This window comes from Crinia signifera, chromosome 5 (assembly GCF_055691185.1).
Source record: "Crinia signifera chromosome 5, ASM5569118v1, whole genome shotgun sequence".
NCBI lineage: Eukaryota > Metazoa > Chordata > Amphibia > Anura > Myobatrachidae > Crinia > Crinia signifera.
Window position 1 is genome coordinate 48,363,760 of NC_139221.1, and position 27,071 is coordinate 48,390,830.

Here is a 27,071-nt window from a genome sequence, read left to right on the forward strand (position 1 = left end):
GGTTAAATTTGTTGGGCACCAATTAACCAACCAGTATAGTTTTGGATTGTGGGAGGAAACCGGAGCACCCGGAGGAAACCCACGCAAGCACGGGGAGAATATACAAACTCCGCACAGTTAGAGCCATGGTGGGAATTGTACCTATGCCCATAGTGCTGTGAAGCATTAATGATAACCATTACACAGTCCGTGCTTCCCTGGCATATCCAAAAGGTTTTTGCTGCAAAAATGAATATAGCTATAGTGCCCATTTTTCAGTTACCATGATATACGGTACCCACAATTGATTCTTGTTCTGTAAATTGAAAAATGAAATGGGTGCAATTCTTTTTCTGGCAGAGACCATAGAGAAAAAAAATTGTCTAGATCAGTGATTCTCACTGACCCCACACAGGACATGTTTACTGGGTTACCCAGCAGTAGCACTTTGTATCACCAACTGTCACATTTTATAATCCTCAGGTGACCTGGAAAACATGAACAATTTGAGGTCCTAAGGACTACTTATTCTGGTTCACTTGCAAAGGCAAATTCCACAAAACCATGTGCACTGCAGGTGGGGTAGATTTTACTTGTGCAGAGTGAGTTAGATTTGGGTGGAGTTTTACTTCAAAGTGAGATCAATATTGCAGTGTAAAAATAAAGCAGTCAGTATTTTCCCTACACAGAAACAGAATAACTCACCCAAATGTAACTCTCTCTGCACAAGTTACATCTGCCCCACCTGCAGTGCACACGGTTGTGTCCATTTGAGAAGGAATGAGTGGTTGAGAGTGAACCAGAATAAGGACCTGAGTTTGAATATCTGTGGTGTAGATCAGTGATTCCCAAATTTGGTCCGCAAGTACTGTACCCCCTAACAGTTCAGGTTTTGCAAGTCTCCCAGGCGGTGCACTGTGTATCACAAGCTGTTACATTTCAAAAATCCACAGGTGACCTGGAAAATATGAACTGTTGGGGTTACTTGAGGACCAGAGTTGGGAACCACTCGTGTAGATCAACTCATCCCTTACATGCACCTGCGATAGGCGGCGGCCTATAAATTGATTTGACCAACTGCCATTTTGTAAGGTGTGGATGGGATCAGTAGTGGAGGTTATGCTGATCCATGTAGTGTCATATTGGGAGTTATTGGTGAGTTAGTTAGCTCTCAATTTAGAAATACATAAATGTATGGCCAAGAGGGGTATGGGTCATTTGGTTGACCAAATTAAGGTCAACATACATTGGTTAGACCACTGAAAGTCAACAGGTCTTAGGTCGACACTGAAAAAAAGTCAAAAGGTCGACACACACATTGGGTCAACATTGGGAAGGTCGACAGTCAAAAGGTCAATATGGGTTTTTCTTTTGTCCTGAATGTTGACATGGTCAACATGGACACCGTATTGGTGCATCGCGTCCCCTCACATGTCGCACTGCGCTTGCCATGCTTCGGGTACACTATTTTATTCGTCCTCCACTAGTGGATGGTAGGGCATGAAATACCGCCAGATGGCATATGTCGGCTCAAAAAAAAACAGTGAAAAACCCATGTTGACCTTCCTAATGCTTGTGTCGACCTTTTGACCCTTTCCATCTTAGGCATGTTGACCTTTTTCCAGTGTCGACCTAATGACTGTAAACCGACCCAGAGTAGGTCCTGTTAATCATGTAGCATAACACCAACAGAGCAGAGTAGGCGTGCCGTTACTGGTGGCTTACCGTAGGTGTGCAACAGAGATCTCGGCATTTCTATTATCATGTAGCATAAGACCACCAGAGCAGAGTAGGCGTGCCGTTACTGGTGGCTTACCGTAGGTGTGCAACTGAGGTCTCGGTATTTCTATTATCATGTAGCATAAGACCACCAGAGCAGAGTAGGCATGCCGTTACTGGTGGCTTACCGTAGGTGTGCAACTGAGGTCTCGGTATTTCTATTATCATGTAGCATAAGACCACCAGAGCAGAGTAGGCGTGCCATTACTGGTGGCTTACCGTATGTGTGCAACTGAGGTCTCGGTATTTCTATTATCATGTAGCATAAGACCACCAGAGCAGAGTAGGCGTGCCATTACTGGTGGCTTACCGTATGTGTGCAACTGAGGTCTCGGTATTTCTATTATCATGTAGCATAAGACCACCAGAGCAGAGTAGGCGTGCCGATACTGGTGGCTTACCGTATGTGTGCAACTGAGATCTCAGCATTTCTATTATCATGTATCATAAGACCACAGAGCAGAGTAGGCGTGCCGATACTGGTGGCTTACCGTAGGTGTGCAACTGAGATCTCAGCATTTCTATTATCATGTAGCATAAGACCACCAGAGCAGAGTAGGCGTGCCGATACTGGTGGCTTACCATATGTGTGCAACAGAGATATCAGCATTTCTATTATCATGTAGGATGTAAATGTCTTGTTGCTGGCCTATTGCAGCTTACTGGGGGAATTGTCGTTGTATTTTCTGATTAGCATAAGGTAAGCATGTCCAAACTATGGCCCTCCAGCTGTTGTGAAACTACGCATCCCAGCATGCCTTGCCATAGTTTTAGCATTCCCTAATAGCAAAACTGTGGCAAGGCATGATGGGACTTGTAGTTTCACAACAGCTGGAGGGCCACAGTTTGGACATGCCTGGGTAGGGTATTAGGCAGACTGACACCAGTGCTACAGATGCGCCCGTCTCAGAATCGGCCTCATAGTCTTCATATAAATGATTCCACAGGATATTTTTACAATACAACAGTGGTGTCAAACTCATGGTTCTTCAGCTTTTGTGGAACTACACATCCCAGCATGCCCTGCCACAGTTTAGCAATCCATTATACAAAATCTGTGGCAGGGCATTCTGGAACGTGTAGTTCCACAACAGCTGGAGGGCCATGAGTTGACACCACTGCAATACAATCTACAGATGTACAGAAATAAAAAAATGTAACAAACATAAATAAAGGTTACATTTCATTACGACAATATATACATTTTTAAATATGACAGGATGTAATACGAAATGTAATTAAAAGACTGTTCGTCCACTTCTGCTTCTTTATTTCATTATGTTTCTTTGTTTCTTTCAGAAACTCCTTTGTGGACATCTTACGTGCTATTCTCCTTTCGTTAGAGATTTTAATTGAAGATCAGGAGCTTCAAATCCATGGATTTATTTTAATTATAGACTGGAGCAATTTTTCCTTTAAGCAAGCCTCCAAGCTCACCCCTTCCATCCTCAGGCTGGCGATCGAGGGCTTGCAGGTATGTGGAGAGAGAAAGTTTCCCTATATGAATTATATATAGACATAACTCGCCATACATGCGCCTGGTATAACTATTTGCATTTGTTTTTCATTACTGCTGAAGCCATTGTTACAGCTGGTACTCTCTTTCCTACACAGTGTATGGACATTTGCAGTATAATCCTTCAGTGGAGTTCTGGTAATTAAAATGCACGGCATCTGTTAGCATGAAACAAAGGAAAAACATGTTTCAGTATTTGATATGGAAAAGTGGTGTTTATTACAACAGCCACGTGAAAGGATATTAGACTTGTGGCTCACTAGGTAATCCCATTTTATGGTTCAGGATCACAAACACAAGACAATAGGAAATATTCAGAGACATCTTTATTAAGGCCCATACACACTACTAGGTGCAGTGGCGTAGCTAAGTTTTGGGCGCCCCCCGCCACATCAAAAACAAGTAATGAGTGCTTCTGCCGTGGACTTGGAAAATGTCAATTGTTAGGGGTAGGTTGGGAATAACTGTACTACAGTATGTCACCATTCATCATGTCTACTTGAGAATGATGAAGTATTGACAGACAGCTTGTCAACATTGACACTGCTAAAATTCTTACATAGAATGTTTACTTGGTTCCGATGTGTTCTGGGTCCCGGGTGCCAGTGGAGAAATCTGACCAGAGTATTAACCACCTATCCCTACCCACAATCCTAGCCCTTTCCCTATTCCTACCCACAACCCTATCCCTTCCCCTATCCCTACCCACAACTCTAGCCCTTCTCCTATCCCTACCCACAACCCTAGCCCTTTCCCTTTTCCTACCCACAACCCTAGCCCTTTCCCTATTCCTACCCACAACCTTAGCCCTTCCCCTATCCCTACCCACAACTCTAGCCCTTCTCCTATCCCTACCCACAACCCTAGCTCTTCCCCTATCCCTACCCACAACCCTAGCTCTTCCCCTATCCCTACCCACAACCCTAGCCCTTCCCCTATTCCTATATTCCTACCCACAACCCTAGCCCTACCCACAACCCTAGCCCCTCCCCTAGCCCTACCCACAATCCTAGCCCTTCCCCTATCCCTACCCACAACTCTAGCCCTTCTCCTATCCCTACCCACAACCCTAGCCCTTCCCCTAGCCCTACCCACAACCCTAGCCCTTCTCCTAGCCATACTCACAACCCTAGCCCTTCCTCTATCCCTACCCACAACCCTAGCCCTTCCCCTTTCCCTACCCACAACCCTAGCCCTTCCCCTACCAACAACCCTAGCCCTTCACTTAACCCTACCCACAACCCTAGCCCTTCCCCTATCCCTACCCACAACCCTAGCCATTCTCCTAATGCCAACCTATAACCTCACTTGAAATAAAACTAGTCCTTATCTCCCCCTACTACCTATCTTAACCTTCCCATCCTGCCAGGGGCAGAGAGGAGAGTGCCCATGAGCAGGCTCCGTGAAGATCCCCTCCTCCCTGTCAGCGGCTGCATCAGTGTAGAGTCTAGCTTTGTGCATGCACAGGTCAGCAGGTACATACAGAAGGAGCATCCCTATTCCTTGCAGGGGCTGGTGGTAGATTTGCCAGCTCCCTGCCAGCCGCCGGAAGGAGATGCACGTGCATCCCCTTACAAAGGAGCTCCCCCTGGGTCCCCGCCGCCTCGCTGCCAGTCCCCAACGCGGTCCTCCACCTCCCCGCTCCCTGAAGTGGAGATGGGCAGGGTTCCCGCCGACAGGAAACTGGGATGCGCGTCCCAGTCAGATGTACCGCCGGCTCGCCAGTGGGGGCGGTCTGGCGAGCCCCAGCACTGAATGAGTGGCGCTAAATCTGTAGGACCTTATTCTAATGTCAGCTGCCGCCCCCCGCACCCGCGTCACGGCCTCATTACCATGAGAACGCCCAGGGTTTATATGGGGTTGAATGAATTACAGTGGAGCTGTCTCACAAACTCCATTGACATGGCAAAGGTCTACAGGGTTGGACGTTCGACACAAGCATTAGGTCGACATGAGATTCGCAGAATACAGAGTCAACCAGAATCACCCCTAGGTGTGAGTGCTTCCACAGCAACTGGAGAACAGGAAAGGCCTATCCCTTCTTACATGATTGTTTTCCCATCTATTTGGCATCTATAAAATCCCCATTACACAGTTAAAGAGTTTAAGTCTGTTAATCAGATATTTCATTGCTAGAACACTGACAACATTTCACACGTAGCGATTTTCTGTACTGCATTCTAAATTCTCTTTATTGCAGTAGTTTCACACAATTGATTCTCTACTTAGCTACACGCATTATGATTGGGCACCGGCATTGTGCCAGTTTATTATATTACTGTGGCTCAATTCATTGCCACTGTGCCCAAAGCTGTATTGAGTCCAGATAAAAAAACTGTAGCATTTTACAGGTGGGCATACACGAACGTGACCCTCTATTCTGTATCTCAGAGAATAGACTATTATTATTATTTTTAATGATAATATTAACAGTTATTATATAGCCCACACTTTTTACAGTGAATATTTCAGTCCCTGCCCCCAAAGGAATTTACACTCTATGGGGCAGATGTACAAAGCCAGGAGAAGAGATAAAATCAAAGATGATAAAGCAGCAGCAAATCTGCTCCTAACTGTCACTTTTCAAACCCAACTTGTATGTTGACATTTGGGGGCCGATTGGCTGGAGCATTATCACCTTTGATTTTATATATTCTCCAGGCTTAATACATTCACCCTATATTCCCTACCACACGTACACACACACTTAGGTACTAGGGTTATTTTTTTTGTCATGAGCCAATTAAACGACCAGCATGTTTTTTTTGTAGTGTGGGAAGAAACCATAACACCAAGAAGAAGCCAAACTCACATAGGTGGGACATATAAACTCCACACTGATGGACCATGGCTGGGATATGAATTACTGGCCTTGGTGATGTGATGCAGCAATGCTAACCACTGGGACATTGGGCCTTATTCTAGTTCACTCTTAGAGGCAAATTACTTCTCAAATGGACAAAACCATGTTCACTGCAGGGGGGGCAGATATAACATGTGCAGAGAGAGTTAGATTTGGGTGGGGTTTTTCTTCAAAGTGAGATCTATATTGCAGTGTAAAATAAAGCAGTCAGTATTTTCCCTGCACAGAAACAAAATAACCCAAATCTAATTCTATCTGTACCTATTACATCTGCCCCCCCCCCCCCTGCAGTGCACATGGTTTTGTCCATCTGAGAAGGCATTTGCCTCTAAGAGTGAACTAGAATAAGGCCCATGGTTCCATTGCTGTGTTAAGAAATGACTACAGTATATTGTAGATTAAATTATTTTTAGTCTGTATGGTATTTTAACCACAATAAGGGTGGGACGAAAGTAAGGGTGGGACGAAGGCTTGCATTGCTTGGAAAGCGGCCGTGTAGAGAATTTAAGGCCCATTTTAATATTTCCAAACATGAGTTGAAATCTTAATAATAAACTCTGTAGAAATGATTTGTAGAAATGCCTTTCATATGTGCAATAAGTTGCGTTTAGGCACATGCGTTCGAAGGATGGCTAATGTCAGGTCAATTGTACTTACATACAGTATGTTACACTATACTTGCTGTACTGTCTAATGTCACACCAATTGTACATTTCAGTATGCGCTACTGTACTTGCTCTACTGGCTAATGTCAGACCAATTGTACATACAGTATGTGCTACTGTACTTGCTGTACTGGCTAATGTCAGACCAATTGTACAGTACATACAGTATGCGCTACTGTACTTGCTGTACTGGCTAATGTCAGACCAATTGTACATACAGTATGCGCTACTGTACTTGCTGTACTGGCTAATGTCAGACCAATTGTACAGTACATACAGTATGCGCTACTGTACTTGCTGTACTGGCTAATGTCATACCAATTGTACAGTACATACAGTATGCACTATTGTACTTGCTGTACTGGCTAATGTCAGACCAGTTGTACATACAGATGTGTCCACATACATCTTGGCTTTTTTTTTTCAATTTGGCACAACATGCAAAACACGGTTAAGCTGTTTTTCCAAATGTAGCAAGTAGATAGAGTGTAAAAAATTTCTGAAGCAGTAGAACTTGTATAAAGTAATAGATTAGAGAAGCAAATTATTTGAAAAATCACAAAGTGTGACTTTTGCAGAGTCCAAGGTGTGCCATATTGTGCCATACATGGTGCAGTAAAACCAAGATGTACGTGGAAACATCTGTACAGTATGCGCTACTGTTCTTTCTGTACTGGCTAATGTCAGACCAATTGTACAGTACATACAGTATGCGCTACTGTACTTGCTGTACTGGATAATGTCAGGCCAATTGTACATACAGTATGCACTACTGTACTTGCTGTACTGGCTAATGTCAGACCAATTGTACATACAGTATGCGCTACTGTACTTGCTGTACTGGCTAATGTCCGACCAATTGTACAGTACATACATTATGCCCTACTGTACTTGCTGTACTGGCTAATGTCATACCAATTGTACATACAGTACAGTATGCGCTACTGTACTTGCTGTACTGGCTAATGTCAGACCAATTGTATAGTACATACAGTATGCACTACTGTACTTGCTGTACTGGCTAATGTCAGACCAATTGTACAGTACATACAGTATGTGCTACTGTACTTGATGTACTGGATAATGTCAGGCCAATTGTACATACAGTATGCACTACTGTACTTACTGTACTGGCTAATGTCAGACCAATTGTACATACAGTATGCGCTACTGTACTTACTGTACTGGCTAATGTCAGACCAATTGTACAGTACATACAGTATGCGCTACTGTACTTGCTGTACTGGATAATGTCAGGCCAATTGTACATACAGTATGCCCTACTGTACTTGCTGTACTGGCTAATGTCAGACCAATTGTACATACAGTATGCGCTACTGTACTTGCTGTACAGGCTAATGTCAGACCAATTGTACAGTACATACATTATGCGCTACTGTACTTGCTGTACTGGCTAATGTCATACCAATTGTACATACAGTACAGTATGAGCTACTGTACTTGCTGTACTGGCTAATGTTAGACCAATTGTGTAGTACATACAGTATGCGCTACTGTACTTGCTGTACTGGCTAATGTCAGACCAATTGTACAGTACATACAGTATGTGCTACTGTACTTGCTGTGCTGGCTAATGTTAGACCAAGTGTACATAAAGGATGCGCTAATGGCAGATCAGTTGTACATAAAGTATGCGCTAATGTATTTGCTGTACTGGCTAATGTCAGCCCAAATGTATATACGGTATGCGCTACTGTACTTGCTGTACTGTCTAATATCAGACCAATTGTACATAAAGTATGCGCTAATGTACTTGCTGTACTGGCTAATGTCAGGCCAATTGTACATTAAACGCTACTGTACTGTACTTGCTGAATTCAGTCCTCAGGTCAGGGGAAGGTCTACCAATAAAGTACAAGTATGGGTAAGGGATTGTGTAAATCAACTTTATTGTTAAACCTTCATGGTCTGTTCCGTTATTTATATCACAGCTATGAAAGCATTATATCTTGCAACAAAAGATAACTGTGTAGGCATGTATAGCATTGTGCTTTATCCATTACTGTAGAGGTTTTGTACACTACAAACCTATCATTTACTCTTCATTAAATATTCAATCTCATAATGACATAACATAGAAATAGCACAGATCACCACTGCAGGTGATTTCCTTTGCCCTGGTTGTTAGGACAACCCTGGAATGTCTCATGGAGAATATGATAGAGAGAGAATCAAAGGCTAGCAAGCAGTGCAAGCGGCCAATATAGACCAGGGCTCTCCAATTCATTTGGGTTGTGCTCAATAAAACTCTAGTAGGCTGACTTCAGTGCTGTATTTACCATATAGAGGAAGCGGGGACATAACCAGAGCAGCACCTTTCCAATTGTTTATTTTAAATTTTTATTTTATTTTTGGTCTTTTACTTTAACTGACAGTACTTACAATTTTGTGTCGAGAAGGTGATCTATTGAGACAGCTATTAAGAGGACCTATCCTGTGTGTGTGACATATGCAGCGGGTGCTCCTAAAGTCATGCACATGATAAATGACGGGAACCCCTCTGATGTAATTTTCCCATAGAATGCTATTTGTTTGCCAGTATTTCATTCTTAACACTTATACTTAAATAAACAGTTTTCAGTTTGTACTGTGGCGGGGACAGCATACTGCCACGTGAGGCGAATGTGCAAGATCCAGTCCAGGATTTGGAGCAGCAGCAGGGCTAGTAAGATCCAGTCTGGGTTTTCCAAAGATGTATTGTGAATCGCTGTCTAATTAACAACACCTGTTACTTCCTTTTATGTTTGTCCAGAGCAGAGGGCCAGTGTTCCCAATGCCTTTTAGCGGCTAGGCCATAGGCTGAGGGAAATGTGGCCTTAATCAGCCTGTTATTTTATATTAGCAGGGTAATTACTTGTTCTTTATAAATAAACAATACAAATTGACTTATGTAGTTAGTATATTATTCATTAACTGACCATTATTTAGTCATGCCATACAAACAAACTACTTTATTAAACCACATTTATGCTGAAAATATCCTTAATTGCTCATTAGCATATGAAGAGCTTCATTGGGAGTTGGGCTCCTCAATTCATTACGTTCAGGAATTATTTGTGTTCTAGACAGATACGTTCAGGTGGTTCGGGAGGTCCCGAGGGATTATGTGGGTGAGGAAACAAAACACTGGAAATAAAAAAGCCATAGACACGTCTGCTGCATTGTACACTCATCCCACATATCAAATGCATCATTAAAGAAATGAGTCGTACAAATTGGGAATTCTCTTTCTGAACATTATATTTCCAGCAATAATAGCAGCAGGAAACAGGCTTATTATCAGCCCTAGAACAGTCATGTTCAGCATTAACTGGAGAATTAATTTTTAGCACGTTGTGCAAAATGAAACATTTGCTAGTTCTATTTATTTAATTACAAAAATATAATGTTCTAATCTGTTTATATTCAATGTTTGGTGTTGAAAATAATCTTTATTTGGGTTGTGCTCAATAAAACTCTAGTAGGCTGACTTCAGCACTGTATTATGTACCATATAGAGGAAGCGGGGTCATAACTATGGCAGCGCCGTTCCAATTGTTTATATTGTTTCCACCATTTAAAATTTTAATTTTATTTTTGGTCTTTAACTGACAGTACTTACAATTCTGTGGCAAGAAGGTGATGTATGGAGACAGCGGTTTAGAGGAACTACCCAATGTTATACGGTCATTAGGTCTACGGCAACTAGGTCGACAAGCATTGGGTCAACACCACTAGGTCGACATGCAACAAGGTCAACATGGGTTTAGGTCGAAATGGGTCATGGTTGACATGGGTCTAGGTCGATAGGCAGGGCTATTTTTCTGCAGGCTCCAGCAGGAACTGAGGCCCTTATTCTAGTTCACTCTTTCTGACAAAATATTTCTAAGATGGACAAAACCATGTGCACTGCAGGTGAGGCAGGTGTAATACCCCACCCAAATCGAATTATCTCTGCACAAGTAACACCTGCCTCACCTGCAGTGCACATGGTTTTGTCCATCTTAGAAATATTTTGTCAGAAAGAGTGAACTAGAATAAGGGCCACAGTTCCTGCTGGAGCCTGCAGAAAAATAGCCCTGTCGATAGGTCATTACAAGCATTAGGTCGACATGGGCAAGGTCGACAGTCAAAAGGTCGACATTGTTTTTTTTACTGTTTTTAGAGCCATGTGCCGACAGGCGGTATTTCATGCCCTACTATCCACTAGGGCAGGGCTGGGCAACACCGGCCCTCCAGATGTTGATGAACTACACATCTCAGCATGCCTTGCTTCAATTTCTGCATGGCCACATAGCAAAACTAATGCAAAGCATCCTGGGATGTGTAGTTCATTAACATCTGGAGGGCCGGTGTTGCCCAGCCCTGCACTAGGGTGTGGTGGGAGAATAAAATAGTGTGCCGAGCATAGAGAGGCACCGTGCCAGAAGCATTGCGAGCGCAGCGAGTGGTGCAAGGGGATGCGGTGCACTTCCAACTGTGTCCATGTCGACTGTGTCGACATTCGGGTCAAAAAACCTCATGTCGACATTTTGACTGTCAACCTTGCCCATGTCGACGTAATGCTTTTGTTGACCTTATGTCCTGTTGACCTAGACCATGGGTCTACAAACTGTGGCACTCCAGATGTTGTGAAACTACATGTCCCAGCATTCCCTGACAGTTTTGGCATGCTCTTATAGGAAAAAATGTGGCAATGCATGTTGGAACATGTAGTTTTCACATCAGTTTGAAGACCCATGACCTAGACCCATGTTGACCTGGACCCATGTTGACTGGACCCATGTCGACCTAATGGTGTCAACCCAATGCTTGTCGACCTAGTTGTTGTAGACCAAACGATCCACACCCTGTGTGACATATGCAGAGGGTGCTGTTAAAGTCATGCACATGATAAATGACGGGGACCCCTCTGATGTAATTTTCCCATAGATTGCTATTTGTTTGCCAGTATTTCATTCTTAGCTCTGAAACTTAAATAAACAGTTTGTCAGTGTGCACTGTGGCGGGGACAGCATACTGCCACGTGAGGCGAATGTGCAAGTTCCAGTCCAGGATTTGGAGCAGCAGCAGCAGGGCTAGTGAGATCCAGGCTGGGTTTTTCAAAGATGTATTGTGAATCACTGTCTAATTAACAACACCTGTCCTTTTATGTTTGTCCAGAGCAGAGGGCCAGTGTTCCCAATACCTTTTAGCGGCTAGGCCATAGGCTGGGGGAAATGTGGGGATTACATTAGGATTCTCTGGAGTAATCTTATTGTGAAGCCTGTATGTTTTCTGCTGAAACCTGTCATTGCTGTAACCTAGGGTTACCACCTAGTCCCTTTAATTCCGGACACATATTAATTACACAGGTTCTGTGGCTGGCTGACTTCAAGACTCCACTTCACCTGATTTTAAACTGCCACAGAACCTGTGTAATTAACATGTGTCCGGAATTAAAGGGACTAGGTGGTAACCCTACTGTAACCTGAGAACGGCATTGCTGTAAACTAACAATTGCTAAACTGTTATCTTGGTATGCTGTCCACCTGCTATAAATAAAGAACCAGACTTCATTTCAATCTAGTCTATGTGATTCCTTGTCAGAGTACAGACAAACAAAACATAATGTAATAATTCAGTTTTACCCATTAAATGTGTACAGACAACCTGATACAGTCTACCCACTAAATGGGAATACTGAAGAACTACAGAAGATGCACCAATGGATTCAGAACACACTGTGCAAATCTGGAGTGCAGAGGGGGTGGTAGGTTGTGGGCTTGTGGCAAAGCCTATCCACCGTAGGGTGATATAAACCAGCATTATTATACAGGGATTATACAACAAAGTCAATGATGCAATAGGAAAAATCAGTATTGGCCAAGTGCCAATTTTGTATACAAGCAGGAGCTCAGGCAAGCCGCAGACTAAGCAGATTAGGGGACACTTGCAGAAGGTCAGACCTAGCATATTGGGGGGTGGGGTGGGGACAATTTAAAAAACTCAATTTAGACAAACCCTAATTCTAAACATAATGAAAGGTGCTACCATGCTGAGACTTACAGTTCCACACAGAAATAAAAGAGAAAAGAAGGTGCACACTCTAAATACTAAACACTGCTAATGAGAATAATTATAATAAACTCTGCAATATAAAAGAGTGACCTTGAGGTGCTTAGCATAACTGTGACTACAAGTATGGATCAGCCAACCGCGACCAGGTGACTTCATGTGGGGGGTTTCTAATACTAAAGGCCCCATCCACTAGTGCGATTTGGGCCGTTTTCATCTGATTCAGAGGCATCGGGTTGAGAAATCGGATGAAAAGGGCCCAAATTACATGTGTTTCACCTCTGATTCCAATCTGATGTGTGGTCCCGTGCGCACCGGATTGGAGCCGGAGATCGCCGCTGCTGCACTAAGGATCCATCAGATCCTGCCACCCAGGACCTTCCTGGGTGGCACAAGGGGGGTCACGCATGTGCAGTCCCCAAAACATCAGAAAGGGGCAGAATTCAGATAAGACTGAATTTAGCTAAATCACCCCCTGTATGTGTTTTATGTGTGAGTGTGTATATGTTACTTATGGGTAAGGTTACCCCAGCATGCCACATCGCTCCTCGCAATGTGCCCGCAAGATTCTGCAGGTGCATTACCATTGTGTGAGCGCTTCCCTAAACAGGACAGTGCTCTCACATCACCAGTAAGCCCACACAGATGCCGCCCCCTCCCAAATGGTCTGCATTGTCCGTACCACACCCTTGCAACAGTCTGTCACCTCCCCATTGCCGCCCCGTTACACCATCACCCTCCCTTCCCCGCCGCACCTTAGACTGCTGTCATTATGCAACCGCAGTTTAAGGCTCATGCACTCACACCAGCATATCTGCAAAAATCACTGTGTTTCTGTTGTGTGTTTGTATATGTACTGTATGTATTTTATGTGTGAGTGTATATATGTTACTTATGGGGCAGGATTTAATAGCGCACAAGTTCAGTGGTTTGCAGTCTTGCTAAACTACAAGCCACGGTGGTGCTGCCCAGTTTAGAGCAAGGCTGCCCCCGCATGCCATATCGCTCCCCACAATGTGCCTCCAAGATTTTTCAGGTGCATTACTATTGTGCTAGCACTTTGCTACACAGCGAAGTGCTCGCACATCACCGTAGCCCCTTAGCTGCGAAGCCACACAGATGCCCCCCCAAATGGTCTGGACACAACTGCATTGTTTAAACTGTGCCCCGCAACCCCAACGCCCCTGCAGCGGTCCATAACCTCCCCATTTCACCCTCCCTTCTCTGCTGCACCTTAGACTGAAGTCGTAATGCGCTAGGGGGCACCAGCCAAAATCTTGCCTTAGTTGCCTAGAGCATCAAATTGGTGAAGGCCGGCTAGGGGTCTCAGACTGACATAGAACACAGGCTGAGCAGGAAAACTGAAATTCAGGAACACTAGCACATAAATGCTACAACCATCAAAGTTCTAGTACTAAAAGCTATAGAACAAATAGAAAGTAGTGTAGGCGCTGTTATAAAACCAAGGTTATCTTTTGTATGATACAGGTACATTCATCCTCAGCTGCAGTGATTAAAATATGTTTGTGAATACTGTACCTCACAACTTTTAGTCGGCAAGGGGACTTAGGGGGTTATTTTGGTTCACTCTTTCTGACAAATTCCTTCTTAGATGGACAAAACCATGTGCACTGCAGGTGGGGCAGATGTAACATGTGAAGATAAAATTAGATTTGTGTGGGGTTTTGCTTCAAAGTGAGATCTATTTTGCAGTGTAAAAATAAAGCAGCCAGTATTTACCCTGCACAGAAACAAAATAACTCACCCAAATCTAATTATCTCTGTACATGTTACATCTGCCCCACCTGCAGTGCACATGGTTTTGTCCATCTAAGAAGGAATTTGTCAGAAAGAGTGAACCAAAATAACCCCCAAAGTGTGCTCCTGGGTGTGTGGTATGACAGCACTTAAGGATGCAGCCGACATGTGCCGACAGGCATTATTAAATGCCCTACCATCCAGTAAGGCACGGTAGGAGAATAAAATAGTGTGCCAAGCATATCGAGGCACCGAGCCCGAAGCATGGCGAGCGCTGCGAAGGGACGCGGTGCTATGTTTTAATGTCCATGTCGACTGTGTCGAAATTTGGGACAAAAAAAGTGAAAAACCTCATGTCAACCTTTTGACTGTCAACCTTCCCCATGTCGACCTAGTGCTTGTGTTGACCTAATGACCTGTCGACCTAACCCATGTCGACCTTCAGTCATGTCGACCTTCGTGCATGTCGACCTTGTGGTGTCAAACTAATGCTTGTCGCCCTAGTTACTGTCTATCCAAATTGTCCCATTCCCTTGGATCCTCCTGGGAACTATGCAGATGCTGTACATGCATGAGTTTTGACTGGTGTGTTGACGCACCCTGTATTGGAGAAATACCACACTCACTGTAATTGCATAGTATTTCTCGGACCTTGCAAAAAAAATAATTTGATTTCAATTAATTCTTATGGAGAAATCAATGATTGTTTATTGCTTTTACAGTCAGCGCTTGTATTTACAGTTTTTCCTTCAAATTCTAACAGTTTTTAATGTGTTCACAATTGTTTTATTCTGCTAAATCAATATAGTACAAGACATGTTGATATTAATGCACCAGCCATTTTAGAATTACGTAGAGGAAATAATGTATATTTGCCTTAAAAATGTGCATTGCCCTGTCCACCAGACATGTACTGATGATCTCATCGCTCTTTCCAGTACAATGTTTGCTGTGTGGTTCACTAATAAAACTACATCCTGGCGTTTGTAGACTGAATCGCCTTTCTAACCAGCTGGCCGTCCTGTTGCATCTCGTAATGAGCTTCTGTTTTTCTCTTGTTTTTAGGACAGTTTTCCAGCTCGATTTGGAGGCATCCATTTTGTCAATCAGCCCTGGTACATCCATGCTCTGTACACTATTATTAAACCATTCCTTAAAGACAAGACACGGAAAAGGGTAAGACATGTCAACAACATATGTGAGGCCGGTTTCCTGCTCTGTCTGCAGATCCCTAAAGACCTGTTTTCCTGGTGACCTCTGAGATGAAATCTATTGGCGCGTCGCGGTCACAGCTGTAGCTTGCAGATTGTCTGTCTCTGATCAATAAAGCTGTGGGAAAGGATTATTTGCAGTGCCCAGCTCCAGGCTGTGGGTCTCTTTGATGTTTAGAGACAACAGATTGGAATCTCATCTCTGGTATAATAATAAAGGGAAATATGTAAAACTTGCGGCAGTAGTAGAAATACGTAGTCAAATGCTGTACAACTAATGAATGTAAAATATCTATGCAGTTTGTTTGTAGCTGTGCAGTGAAATCCTTAGCAGTGGGATGCATGTCATCCAAGGCTGAGGGGACGGCATGGTTACTACCTGATGCCACTCTGCCCTACTCTGTTACTTGTGGCGTGACAGGAGAGGCATTGAGTGCAAAGAAGGCTACAGGAGTGTTGGACACACCCAATTGGCAGCCTGCCACCTCTATGCTCCTCCCACAGTGCTTGCTATGTTATATCATATGGACCAGGGTAGGGGCGTACCAGGCCAGGATACAATGTGGAACAATCAAAAGAAAGAAAAAAGAGAGACTACAGTATATGGGTGCACCCTATAACGGATATTTCAGGGTTCCACTAAATATAGTGTTAACAATAAAATGTACGTTTATTATATCCCATAGGAAAATATTAGAAATGTGATACCCACCCACCAATCACATGAGTGGTGTCACAATCACACAATTAAAATACAGAATTATGAAAAGTAAGTGAATAAAGAATAGAAAAATGTGTTTAAAAATGGTTCAATGACCGTAGAGCTGTGATATGTAAGACTGTGAACGTTTGATTAGCTATATATTGCTATTGTGCAGGGCCGGTGTAAGGCTTCTCAGCACATTAGGCAAAACCTTAGCCTACTGCCCCCCCCCCCCCCCCCCCCCCCCCAGGAGGCTCCCGAAAATCCTTTGGTCCTCCCAACCCTTCCCGGGAAGTTGGACAAGTCCCCTTCTTTCCCTGGAGGCTTTCCTTTAACATCCACAACAGAGTACAAGGAGGAGGGGGCAGTAAAGTAGGGAAGTATGCCTCAAGGAAGTTGCACATTCCTCATAGACAGCCATGATTTTTTGATAGGCAGCCTTGGTGGCGCCCCCCCAGATCCTGGCGCCCTAGGCAGCTGCCTAAAGCTGCCTAATGGTAGAGCCGGCCCTGCTATTGTGGCATATATTGGCATTAAAGGGTGTGATTTACACAAAATATTCAGAGACTGATAAGTACGTCCTATATGCGACACGGATTATTCCTGTCCGGGTTGCCACTATTCTCTTCTGCACTGGGGTGGATATACTGTTGCAATATATAACTCCTAGGGATATTGCAACAGTATAACCACCCCAGTGCAGAAGAGAATAGTGGCAAATGGCAACCCGGACAGGAATAATCTGTGGTGCATATAGGACGTACTTATCAGACTTGCCGGCGCCCACACAGACCCCACTGCCGCTTGCTCCCCCAAGTGGCTGCTGGGGCTGCCTAACAGTAGTCTGCATATTCTGTACATTCCCCTCATACACCTTACAGTACTTCGGGCCAGATGCACTAAGCTTCAAAAGTGATACATTGGGAAGTGAAAAACATCCAACCAATCAGCTCCTGCCTGACATTTTTCAAACACAGCCTGTGACATGGCAGGTAGGAGCTGATTGGCTGGTTGTTTCTAACTCTAGATTTTATCACGTTTTGAAGCTAAGTGCATATGGCCCTTTGTATTTCTTTTGAATTGTATTATGTTTATAAGCTCACAGTTGACCTGTTTATACTATTAGTACAGTATTTTTTGCAATACATGCTGCATATTTTTGTGGTGCCATATATTATAATTATCATTATTAATGATGTAAATATGTACGTTTTTGTTTTACAGATATTTCTTCATGGTAACAATCTGAATAGTCTGCACCAGTTAATCCACCCGGAATGTTTGCCCTCTGAATTTGGGGGCACGCTGCCTCCTTATGACATGGGGACCTGGGCTAGGACATTGCTTGGTCCTGATTACAATGATGAGAATGAGTATACGCACACGTCCTACAATGCTATACATGTGAAGTATGCACCCAGCAGCATAGAAAGAGAATGTTCTCCAAAATACATGAAGAGGTAATCTCTTGTGTTACTATTGCACACTGTAGTAAAATGCAATAATAATATGATTAAATTATATATTTTATATGATTTCTGCAGTAAAAAAAAAAGGAACCGAAATTTAGATAAGAAATCAGAGTTCCGACTTTAAAGGGCTAATTCAGACCAGGGATCTAATTGGACGCAGTAACCCTTATTCATATGTGGTTGGAGCATTATCACTGCTGCTAAAGTAGAGGCAGCAGCAATCATTCTGATATGGTAACACAGCAGGAGGCATTACGCTTCGTGCTTGCATTACTATCAGATCATCTCGAACACCATCGGCAAACTACGGTACCTAGAGGCCAGGAAATCTCCACATCTGACGGATATCCTGGCCTCTTAACGCTCCCATAATGCTGGCGACACGCACCTCCATTTTAAGGAACAAAGGCTGTCACTGTCGGCACATGTCAGCTCTGAAAGAAAACGTGACTTTCCCATTGTCGACTTAATGTTTGTGTTGACCTTAGCCATGTTGACCTATTTCAGGAACGTCTGGAAGGCTCCCGATATCTAAGCTAGTCCCCAGTAAGAGGGGGTGGATCTCCTGCATCCCGGCCACCTCCTTGTAAAGCAGGATGGGGAGAAACCCACCGGGAACTTGGATCCATAGGGAGGACGGGTGTTAGAAACACCCAATGGGCGGTGTTATACATGCCCAATACGTGGTGCTAGGCACACCCCTTTGATGGTGCACCCCCTAATAAAATGTGCTGCGCACGCCTATGAGGGGTGGCATGCAGCTCATACGAGTCAGCAGCGGGAGCACCATTGTGGGGAGCAGAGACAGTACGTTCAGTAGCAAGCAGTAACAAATATGCACAGCAGCCCTTCTAAAGGCCACCTTCCCTTTAGAAGGGCTGCTGTGCATGCGCAGCCACAGCAGCTCTTCCACCCATTTCACCCTTTGCAAATTCCAGTGGAATGAGCTTGCATTGACTGATTCCCTGCAGCCAGTCCAGGCTTCAGTATTTGCACAGTCCAGGCTGTTTGAGTGCTGTGCAGAGGTGAGGATTGGGTGTATGTTTAAGCGGCATTACTGTGTGGCATTATGTGCATAAGGACATTACTAATGTGCAACATAATGTGTAAAGGAAAATATAGTTTGGCATTATGTGTATAAGGACATTACTAATACATAGTATGTAAGGGGAATTACTGTGTGGCAGTATGTGTATAAGTGTTGTTATTACAGTTTGGCATTATGTGTATGAGGTGCACTACTGTGTGGCTTAATGTGTATAAATGGCATTACTGTGTGGTGCAGTGTGAATAAGGAACAATACGGTATGGTACAATGTGAATAAGGAGAAATGGGTCAGTGGCAGACCTAGCAACAGTGCTAGGGGGCACCAACCAAAATATTGCCTAGGGTACCAAATTAGCTAGGGTCGGTTCTGGGTTCTAATAACTTCATGTACAAATCTCAGCAAGGACCCTACCTAGGATCTGTGTATATCATTTTAATTCTGTGAATAATATACTGTACAACTAAGCACACGTGCCCACTGTAATCTGGCTGTACCAATATGCAGTGAACAGGGGCGTTTTAAGAAAGGACAATTAAAATATAAACAGTCAAAATAAATTATAATACAATACTCTTGTTGCCAAATATCATTCCTATCACAATATAACACAATTGCATTGAATGTATACCCCCAATGTTCTTACCCACTCAAGTTGTGTATAATTTGATTGTAACGTGGGGACTCTTGGCAGGTAACAATTTTGTGTCCAGAAATCAGGTTGGCCAATTAACTTGTATTTGTTTCCAAATATTATGGTTTGGATTGTAGCAGCGATTGTCGTCTGTGCAAACATCCCAGTTAGGTACACAGATGAGCCTCAGAATGGAGATCGATGGTATGGGCAGGTGGGGAAGAGACAATCACTTGGTCAGGCAGGAGGACAGGGTGGATTGAAAGCAGGCACAGCGTCTTGGTTGCTACCACCGGTGTAGCTCTGTTGGGATGAGAGCCGGCGCCGGGAGCAATCTCCGTCGCTTGTGTGTGGGTGGTCAGTCGCTACCACCGGCGAGACTCCGTTGTTATGAGAGTCAACGCCGGGAGCAACCTCCGCAGGATGTAAGTGCCTCCTGACCTCTAACTGCATTGACCTCTAACAGAGACCCGCAGAGAACCGGACCACGTCACCGGTCAACGCAGTTAGAGGTCAGGAGGCACTTACATCCTGCGGAGGTTGCTCCCGGTGTTGACTCTCATAACAACGGAGTCTCGCCGGTGGTAGTGACTGACCACCCACACACAAGCGACGGAGATTGCTCCCGGCGCCGGCTCTCATCCCAACAGAGCTACGCTGGTGGTAGCGACCTAGACGCTGTGCCTGCTTTCAATCCAACCCTTCCTCCTGCCTGACCAAGTGATTGTCTCTTCCCCACCTGCCCATACCATCGATCTCCATTCTGAGGCTCATCTGTGTACCTAACTGGGATGTTTGCACAGACGACAATCGCTGCTACAATCCAAACATAATATTTGGAAACAAATACAAGTTAATTGGCCAACCTGATTTCTGGACACAAAATTGTTACCTGCCAAGAGTCCCCACGTTACAATCAAATTATACACAACTTGAGTGGGTAAGAACATTGGGGGTATACATTCAATGCAATTGTGTTATATTGTGATAGGCATGATATTTGGCAAAAAGAGTATTGTATTATAATTTATTTTTATTGTTTATTTTTTAATTGTGCTTTTGCTATAATAAATTGTTATAGACATTCACAGTGTGCTCTCAGTTATATTGTGTATTTTTCAGCCTGTTTTGTTATTTTGGGAGCAGCACACTAGTATGTTTATGCAGTAGTTTAATGTACATAAACTCATTTAGCAGTTTTTAATTGATTGCGCCCGATATACCGGTGGTATAAGTTTTTTTAGTTTTAAGAAAGGAGAAGGCCCATGTGCAGCCTTCTGTGTATGGGATCCTCCTCTCTGCCGACAGCGGCTCAGTGCCATAGAGTCTGAGCAAAATGGTGCAGCAGCCATTTCTCTGCTTATATCCACAGTACTGCTGCCGTCATTGCAGGACTTTGGAGGGTAAGTATTAAAAAAGTAGGTGCAGCATGTGTGGTGCAGTCCTCTCGGACTCAGGAGCCAATACACTGCACCCATTATTGATACGCTACAGGCAGTATATGTCACTTACACTGTATCACATTCCGGTTTCCTGTATAGATTATTGCTTGCCAGCTCTTTGCAGGAGTCTCAATTAAGGTCTAGTAGGAGATTTACACGATGCACTTCTGCGTGTCCACCTGTAGCAATTATAGTACTTTAATCACTGAGGTGTAATTAGGGCTTGTACATCCTGCAGGACCATTAAATCCCATTTTGTGTGTTAATTAACAGTCTCCTTTTATTGCTGTTGTTCCAAAGTATAAATGATAACATTAATATGTTAATATGGAGATATACTGTACTGCATTAATTGCCGGCCACCACTTTGTGTGCTGTGGTGAGGGGGATCACAGCTACTACTCTGTGTGAGTGCTGCAGAGTAGGCACATGGCTGCAAGAGGTGGGACGGGTAGAGGTGTTGGCCCCCACTATGTGCCTGCAGGGGGGGGGGGGTTATGTATTTCTGTGTGAAATGGGGAGGATCCCGGCTGGTGTGTGTGGAATGGGAGAGGGAAGTGACGGTTCCGGCTGTTGTGTGTGGAGGGGGGTAGGGGTGTTGAATGCTGTGTACTGGAGGTGTGGGAGCTCTTTGTAGAAAGGCCACTACTAATGGGAATAAGGAGTAGTACGGTGTGGAGAAATGTGAATAAAGAGCAATACGGTGGTGTATAAAGTCATTTAAATTGGGGGTTACTGTTGTGCGGTCTCACACACCTTACCAAGAAAACAACCATTTTGTCCCCTTTGGAGTGTATTTACCCTATTTAGCATATGGGGGGTGGGGCACAAAAATAAAGATGGGTATTGTTGGCTGCCATTGTGATCTGTGCTGCTGGGTGCTGGGAGAGGGGAGCTGGATCAGAGGCAGAACTAGCAGCAGAGCTATGGGGCAGCAGTCAAAATCTTGCTTAAGGCATCCAATTGGTTTGGGCCTTCTCTCACCAGCAGGGCCGCCGAGAGGGGGGGAGCTGGTACTTATTACCTAGGCCCGGGCTTTCTTGAGGGGTCCAGCGGGGGCCCCTGTCTGACCCCCCTTCCCCCTCCATCCCTCACGGGCATCAGCAACAGCACACACCTACACCATGTGCTGTGATGACAGCAGGATCAGCATGAGCGTCTCACTGACAGCATGAGAGCTCATGCTGTGCCTGCTGTCAGCACAGCACAAGCTGTAGGTATGTGCTGCTGGGGGGGGGGGGGGGGGGACAATATCACTCCCCCTTGACTTTAAAGTGTTTTTTCACCCCCCCTCCCCAAACACGTTGGGAGACGTGGCCTAATTGTGAGAGGTGGCCACGCCTCCCACGATTAGACCACGCCCTTAAACTTTTACCGGGGCCCAGCATACCTCTTGGCGGCCCTGCTCACCAGCAGACACAAAGACCTTTCCTAAACTCTGAGCCCCTCACAACAGCCACCCCCCAGTACAGTCAGCTATTCCCTTGGCACCTCATGCCACCTCTCTATCTGATGTGCTCAGGGACAACAGGGACAATTGCGCTGTTTACTGTGCATCACGCTAGGACCATTTCTGGGTTTCTCCTTGTTATGGAAAGTCCCATGCATAGAAACACACATGTGACCTCCCGTGTCATAGGCAAACGCAGGGGTGGGGGGTGTTCTGGTTTCCCAGAAACCCCCTGCTCTTGGCAAATGCCTTAAATTATGACAACAACAGCACTGGTATATAATATAATATGATCACTAGAGCAGCCACCACATCATGCAGTGTAAGGGACAGAGCAGAGCTGCTGCACATGCCTAGTGTACCAGCTTCTTCTACCACATCTACTGTATGTGTGGATCTGAGCCCTCAAACATTGCAATGGACCAGAGAGTAGCTGCCAGGAGGAAGAGACAGGAGCCTTACCATGAAGTGGGAGATTGTCAGCTTAGAAAGTGCAGTACTGGTTCTATTATGTTTGTGTATTTATTATATGTTCAACCTTTTCCTGACCACTTATCTAAATATGTTTGATACAGCCTATACTATAGACCATCTGTACTGTTAAATATTACTACTGTATTCCATACAGTAGCAATGTATAAAAATACTAATTTTCAAGGTTGTTACCTTTCCCCCCAGACTCCCGTTCGTATTCCAATGTGCTGCAGAGTGGGAGATTTTGGATTACATTTGGAAACCCCCCTTAAAAATCCTGCGTTTGCCAGTGCCTGTCACCCCTTTGCTTCTTAGCATAAGCCTAGGGTAACCCAGCATCCCCCAAAGAGGGCACCCTGCACTTTGGCAGTTTCTGATCTAGAGTGAAACGGGATATAGGGGGAATCTGCACAGCAGAAAGTCCTCTTACATGTATGTACACGCTGACTCTCCTTTAGTACGTAATTCCCATTGGAGGACAGAAATATTTTTTTTTTTTCATGGCTTACTAAGGTGATTACTGTGTGGGGAAAGTGAATAAAGCAAGAAATACAGTATATTAGTGTTATGAAAATAATGAGAGGTACGGTGCAGTATTTGTGATGCATAAGAAGCTTTGTGTGATCTGCATCATCCGCTTATACAGTATAAAAAAACCCGGGACAGCTCATTTGTTTGGAACTGATAACACAGTGATACAACAATTATTTCTAGTATCTTCATCTACCATGGCAAGGGAATCAACACGGTAAAGCTGTTCTAAGGATAATAAACCCTGTTATTGCTGCCAAATGTTTTACTTTATTTTACAACCGTTATCTGCAGGCAGAAATGCTCATTACTATTTATCATTATCATACAAGGTCTCAATAAATGCACAGTTAGAAGTAAAGTACAGTATACCATTAATATACCATGTCTTCAATATTGACTTGTTTGATTTTTATTTGTTTTCCTTAGTGGAAGACAGTCATTTCTCTTTTGCCTTTTATAAGACTTGGGACCTTATTCTGGTTGACTCGCAAGGCTGCAATTTTTGCAGCCTTGCGAGCTCCCCCCCTCGCACTGTGGGATTTCCCGCACAGCTGTGAATGGATGATTTCCATAATCATCCATTCGCATCCTTGGGTGCGGGGGGAGAAATCATTCGATGGTCTCCAGCGCTTGCAGATGTGAGACACCTCTGTGGTGTCTCACAGCTGCGAGCGCCCTGTGCAGGAAGCGGCCGGGCAGCTGACATCCGCTGACATCAGCTGCCTGCCCCCCGCACCTGCGTCACTGGGTCGTTACCGTGGGAAAGCCCAGCGTTTTCATGCGAATGCCCATGAAATGCTGGGTGTTCCCATGGGCTGTGCCCCCTGCCACCCTACACCCCCGCCCACACTACTAGGTGCGAGCGGGATGGCGGACATGCAGTTCGCCATGCCTGCTCGCACCAAGCAATGCTAAAAATTGGTCCCCCCGCGCATTCTGATTAAACGCAGTAGGATCCTTTTAATGTCCATCATGACCTCAGGCCTGTTCTCTAGCCTACTGAACAGGTACAAACCACCTTCCCTGCGCCAGCTGGCTGACCGAACAACCAACCCCCCCGCAATTCCCTGCATTTGCACACGACGGGATACAGGATGTGTACGCTTCTGCCTACAATCTCCCAGTTTGCAGAACTGCCACCATAAACCTCTATGGCTAACGTTATAAACATGAAATCTCACAGTACATGATGAAAGGAGGGCAACATCACTTGTCTGAGAGTTCTCCTAATACACTCTTCAAATTAGCTACATTTATGTCTTGATTTAATCATGAGACTGAGGGGACATTAGAACTGTCTTTATTAAAATTTAACCAGAATTAATATTTTATTACATTCAGTGAAAATTAACTAAAAATATACTTTCCCAGCCGCACAGCTGGAGTATGCAAAATACAGTCTAATAAAGGACAGGATAAAATGCATACTTGCCTACTTTTTAAAACTAGTTTCAGGGAGATTATTGTTGGTAGTAGAATTTTGCACAGTGCCCCACTGTGGGGGCGTGTCATGCTCCACCCAAAGGGCGTGTCTAGTTCTATATATGGAGAGATTGTGAAAAGAGATTGTGAATATGACACCTAGAAGCGTGGATATGCACTGCTACATCGGAGAGGAATCTTTTAAAATGACTTAGGGGCGCATTTATCAATATAGAGCGATGCCGGCGCGATGACATCGCCGGACATTGCATTGCGGTGTCAAGCTATACCGCCGGGATGTATCCTTATAAGGGCGCAGGGACAGGGTTTTGAAAGGAGCCCTTCCCTTCCGAAGCCATGACCCGGAAGCTGGGGGGTCTGCTCATGCGCGGTAATGCACTGACCCCCCCCCCCGTGACCCCGCTGACCGCACTGCCACTCGGGCAGTGCCATGTGTAGCCATAGGCTACAATGGGCTATCGCCCAGGGGTGCGATGCCGCATGTTTTTGCTGACCTACCATATTGCTCTGCAAATTCATGTGATTCCACATAAATCTGTATTCCTGCGACGCTCCTAGGACCTTATTCAAGTCCGTTCGAAAGGACCCCGTTGCTCTGAGCAACCTTAGATCTGTGTGCACGTTTGCCATCATTCAATTGTCAGCGACCATCGAATACAGGGCTGGTACTTTATATCTCTCTCCTTGATTAATACCCCCCAAAAGACATAGGGGCAGATGTATGAAGCGGTGATAAGGGAGAAGTGAGCCAGAGGAGAAGTGGTCCATGGCAACCAATCAGCAAATTATAAATATTACTTCAGTGCTGATTGGTTGCCATGGGCCACTCCTCCTCTGGCTCATTTCTCCTCCCTTATCACTGCTTCATACATCTACCAAATATTTACAGTATCTCAGGATGATGTTAACAGATGAGACCTAAAGCTGCCCCTCCTCTGTACATCAAGAGGCATGCAGGCCCCAGAATAAGTGGCTTCAGAAGGATTTTTGTATGGCATGTATGTAATGCTATGTGAGCATATTCTCTGATTACATTGGCCTGTAGAAATACTTGATATAATAATAGTTATATCTTGTCTCAGGTACCAGGCCAGCCTACATGATAGCCCTTGTTGCAAACCTGCAGACCAATAGACAAGTGGAGAGATCTAACAATACAATACAAAGGCTTCATATACCATGCATCACTTTTATGTGCATACTACAAGTAAATAACATGACAGAAAATAGAAATAACATCTATGCTAAAGGGGAAACAAGCTGCCTAATATTTCTCAGCTCTGTTCCAGCCTGTAGCACAAGAACAAGCGTGAACTGACAGGAGCAGCTGTGAATTGCAATCAGATTAATGATATGACCTCGACCAAGGACATACATGCAATTAAAATAGCAATTGCATTTATTATTCCTCCACACACTGTTCCCGGTAATCTGTATTCTATGCAGTACTTCAAAGGTTTTCAAAAGTAAAATATTTATGCATGTTGTGTAACAGTGGCAGATACTGTATAAGGGGAATGTATTAAAGCTGGCGCAGATATGAAGGGTGGTACAGATCTTGCCACTGTAAACTGCATTGGAAAAGCATAAGGGGAATTCAATTGCCAGGGTGAAATTTGGTGACATATCATCAACTTCCAAAGCGGTGACTCGTGACTTCTTCATCCAGCTTCATGGATCAGGGTCTTCTGCAGCAATGGTGAATATTGAGTGTTTTTGAGCGTGTGACCCCCGGTAGAAGTGTAACCCCCCCCTCAGACAACTGCTGGGAGAATTACATCTCTCAACAGCTCTTGCGCCCAGGGCTGCCATCAGGAATTTAGGGGCCTGGGACTGATTTCCAGTCCGCCCCTTCCCCCTCACTTTAATTAACGTAACCCGGCTCCTGCTCCCCCATCTCCTCTTCTGCTGAGCTGCCTGCGATGTGCTCAGTGTGCTGATTGAAGCAGTTCCCAGAACACAGGCTTCTTCAACTCAGGATGCTGGTGGCCAATTAAAATGCAGCACCGTATGGTGAGCCAATCAGAGCTTGCGTACAGGCATGT

At 44.5% G+C, this 27,071-nt stretch overlaps 1 protein-coding gene across 2 annotated transcripts in view; it reads left to right on the top strand.

Moving 5' to 3' along the window:
• CLVS1 (clavesin 1) overlaps positions 1-27,071 on the top strand; it is a 57,616-nt gene that overhangs the window by 26,529 nt on the left and 4,016 nt on the right. For both annotated transcript variants that reach the window (XM_083187151.1, XM_083187152.1), the window contains exons 3-5: positions 3,058-3,232; positions 15,683-15,793; positions 17,756-17,991. In XM_083187151.1, the coding sequence (XP_083043277.1) occupies positions 3,058-3,232; positions 15,683-15,793; positions 17,756-17,991 (522 nt within the window). The remainder of the gene's footprint in view (positions 1-3,057; positions 3,233-15,682; positions 15,794-17,755; positions 17,992-27,071) is intronic.